General features: G+C 31.2%; 1 protein-coding gene across 1 annotated transcript; it reads right to left on the bottom strand.

The window, feature by feature from the left end:
* Positions 1-806: 806 nt before the first annotated feature.
* Positions 807-3,151, bottom strand: LOC110618791 (beta-glucosidase 24). The gene is made up of 11 exons (XM_021762035.2): positions 3,055-3,151; positions 2,882-2,957; positions 2,673-2,750; positions 2,488-2,575; positions 2,128-2,383; positions 1,922-2,037; positions 1,615-1,832; positions 1,485-1,519; positions 1,307-1,409; positions 1,100-1,208; positions 807-1,013 (listed from the first exon to the last, which is right to left on the bottom strand). The coding sequence occupies exons 1-11, from the start codon at positions 3,103-3,105 to the stop codon at positions 839-841; spliced, it is 1,305 nt and encodes a 434-aa protein (XP_021617727.1). The 5' UTR covers positions 3,106-3,151; the 3' UTR covers positions 807-838.
* Between the last annotated feature and the right edge of the window lie 550 nt (positions 3,152-3,701).

The raw sequence follows: 3,701 nt of genomic DNA, 5'->3' as shown, positions 1-3,701 counted from the left end.
AGAAAGATTAAAGAAGAAGTAAAATTTGAGAATCAATTACAAAGAGTTACAGAAGAACGCGATTTCTGAGAGCAAGAAAGAGATTTGGCCTAGCAACTGCGATTGAAATGATGAACCAAGGGGAGGGAAGAAGAGACGACGATGTACCGACGACGATAATTTTGGGCAATGGCATCAACTAGTCTAGGAGGGAAGCTGGGATTGATGGATAGGAATTTTGTTAGCATAGTTCAAAAATTATGTGAATCACGAGGGAGAGAAACAGAAAAATCTTTAAATTAAAAATTTAACTTTAGTAACGTATTACATTCATTACTAACTTATAAGTTAGCAACAAATATTATAATCCGTTCCTAAATTACATTAACAAATTGAACTTAGTAATGAATTTAAATATTCGTTATTATATAATGAAAATTAAAATCATTTAGTAACGGATGAGTATCCGTTATAAAAATTGATAACAGACTAGTAAAGGATTTGGTAATCTGTTACTAATTTATTTTCTACACTAATATTCATTATTGATCCATTATTATTCAGAAATGGATATTATCCGTTGATAATTTCTGCTTTTATCTTGTAGTGGAGCTATCAAAACAAGATAATATCTTCAAATCATTTGATAGAGATTAAATTTTTCATCCATGGAATCAAATTATTAGCTTGATCAAGAGTATAATTCAAAAATGGTATGACTTAAAAGGATGAAAGCTTCTTCTTCTTCTTCTTTTTTTCTTCTCTCTCTTTGCCATCCACAATTGAAAAAAATCTAGATCTCTTGTTTAATTAGACGTAGACAACGACACCATCTTGGGCTCAATATATAATAGAGAAATCATTGTTTTTTGAGGAATTTCTGAAACCAAATAGCTGATTGCTTGAGGTGTCTTGTTAGGTTTCTTTCATAATCTATATAAATCAAGCCAAATCTTGAAGTATAACCGATATTCCATTCGAAATTGTCTGAATATGACCAAGCAAAATAACCTTTGACTTTAACATTATACTCCCTGCCAAAACCAGTTAATCATCATTAGGCACATGATTATCCAATAAACTTTGTATGTTTATTGAATAACTTTGAGAATGGACTCACTTGATGGATCGATGAACATTCCAAAGATGGGTTTCATAATATTCTTTCCTCACACGATCATCAAGGGCTTGTTTCAGGGTTAGCGTTTTGTTATTCAACTCATCAACCCCTGCATGCATGTACAGAGAATATGAGCAGATTATCAAACCAACCATGATGAACATGTAATTAGATAGCATTCTTTTAATTAGGTAACAATTGTCTTACCATTCTCAGTGATATAAATTATTGGATTTTTGTATGTATCTTTGATGTAATTCAGAAGATACCGAATACCTTTCGGGTAAATATATAACCAAGGTGAATGAGCCTGCAATAATCAGATCATCTATGTCATTTATCTTCACTATTTTTATTTGATTAAATTATTTTCTTTTGGGCTAACCTGTGGACCAATAAGATTGCCATTTTGATCAAAAGCTGCAAAGCAGGAACAAAATGAAAATTAAACATATCATTCAACAAGAAGAACATTTCATCATTCTATTGAGTGGGAAAGCAATAGATGAACTCACGAGTTTGATTAACATGATTATCAGTTGAGTAGCTAGAAAAATGTGGATCAACATTAGCATTCCCTTTTGCATAATTTGAAGTATAATAATTTAATCCAAGAAAATCATATGATCCTTTGAGTAATTTAGATTCTTTAGGCTTAAATTTCGGCAATCTATCTCCAACCAATTTCCGCATGCTCCTTGGATAGTTGCCATAGGTTACAGGATTCATATACCTATAAATTTCATACATATATTAATTTAAGGCTTCCACTAATGTATTATTATAAAGGATAATTATAACCAATCGATAAGAAAGACTCACCAACCAAACATGAAATCAATTGCAGTCTTGGCTGCCTTCTTATCAACCGTACTATTAGAGTATGGTTCAAACCACATAGAATTTAGTGTTATCCCAATTTTGCCTTTTTGTATTGCCTATATGATCAGTAATAAGAAACCCAAATGTTATTAAAATATATGTGAAATACTATTTTCTTTATATTCTAATGCAAGTTTGTGTAATACCTGGTATTTTTGCCTGTATAGTTGAACTGTAGTTGCATGCGAAAGGAGTAAATTATGTGAAATTATGTAAGGTTCAGTGGATGAGTTTCCAGCTTGACATGCTTGATTCATCCAAGATGAGCATCGACCTGGGGCATGAACCCCTAAATCATAAGCAAATAATGCTACTGACCATGGTTCATTTAAAGTGACCCAGTATTTCACTCTATCACCAAATTTTTCGAAGCAAAGTCTTGCAAAATCATGAAAATCATCCCTGTGTATTTGACATATATTAACACAATATAGAAACTAATCCAAAAGGTTTGAGTTGAATCTCTAGTATTTGAGAAATATGAGACTTTAAAGCAGTGTACTTACACTATTTTAGAGCTTAAAAAGCCACCATACTTTTCTTCTAGAGCTTGAGGTGTATCCCAATGAAAAATAGTTACATAAGGCTCCATTCCTACATATTCCAGCAAATAAATGAGAATGATGATTCTAATCTTCAGGGAAATCATTGTCAATAAACTAGACCAAGCTCGTAGGGAGATGGTTGTCACCATTTTTAAGAAGTGCATTTATAAGATTGTTGTAAAATTTGATTCCTTGCTCATTCACTCCTTCATGCACTTTCCCACCTAGATATTCAAGGTTGAAATGTAAATATGTAATGTAACAGAATCAATATGTATTTAATCAGGCACAACCGATTATCATCAATCAAGTCAAAACTATAATTCCAAGGCTCAAACTTTCGTGAAGTACTTACTGGGTATTATTCTAGACCATGAAATTGAAAATCTGAAAGATTCAAAACCCATTGCCTTCATTCTTTTAATATCTTCCTGTAAGATTAGTTTCACAATTCTTGTTTATTATTTGCACATTGAAAGTAGTCATATAGTAGTACATATTTTGAGAAAAATTTGTTTGACTGTATACCAGATAGCGATTATAAAAATCAACAGCTACATCTCCATTGCTACCATCCATTATCCTCTCTGCAAGATTTTGTAGAAACAATTAACCAAATATGTCCCTTTTACTCATATTATTATTATTATTATTTTTGATAAGCAGAACCACACCCATGAAAAAAGACAGCAACTCATACAAAACAAGCAGCAGAAACACAAAACACAACAGTAGCAGAGATAAAACAGCAACAATTACAGGAAAGATACAAAATCTGAAGGAAGGTGAATATTTTGTAAGGGAGTTTCTATTGTAACCTTGCTTTTTACAAAATAGAAGTTTGTAAATAGTTACCCCTAATTAATCGATAAAATCTAATCTGAAAATGAAAACAGCAAGGTGCATATAAAGTAAGTTTTTAAAAGAAAAAACAATAGAAAACATCACTATTGTAAGATCTGAATTCACTTAAAAAAAATGTGACTTTAGCGATGGAATTTTATCCATATATTTCTTTGGTTTGTTTTTGTGATATTCTTATTTTAGCCAATCCAATTGTTGATGTTGAATTATTGTTCATATTGAAATAAATATTCGAAATTGATAAGGAGTTGGTCAATGATGCTCGAAACAACTCCAAAATTTTTAATGATGAAAGTAATTTGAGAATATAT

The sequence above is a fragment of the Manihot esculenta genome, chromosome 7 (assembly GCF_001659605.2).
Source record: "Manihot esculenta cultivar AM560-2 chromosome 7, M.esculenta_v8, whole genome shotgun sequence".
Classification (NCBI taxonomy): Eukaryota; Viridiplantae; Streptophyta; class Magnoliopsida; order Malpighiales; family Euphorbiaceae; genus Manihot; species Manihot esculenta.
The sequence above is the reverse complement of the archived record's forward strand: the minus strand, read 5'-3'. Positions and strand labels throughout refer to the sequence as shown.

Bases quoted from the DNA above. Each gene is read 5' to 3' on its own strand.
- LOC110618791 (XM_021762035.2), bottom strand. From the start codon at position 3,105: ATGGATGGTAGCAATGGAGATGTAGCTGTTGATTTTTATAATCGCTAT. The intron at 2,751-2,881 runs GTAAGTACTTCA...TTGAATATCTAG, and splicing joins ATGGTCTAGAATAATACCCA to GTGGGAAAGTGCATGAAGGA. The intron at 2,384-2,487 runs GTAAGTACACTG...TCAAATACACAG, and splicing joins TTTTTAAGCTCTAAAATAGT to GGATGATTTTCATGATTTTG.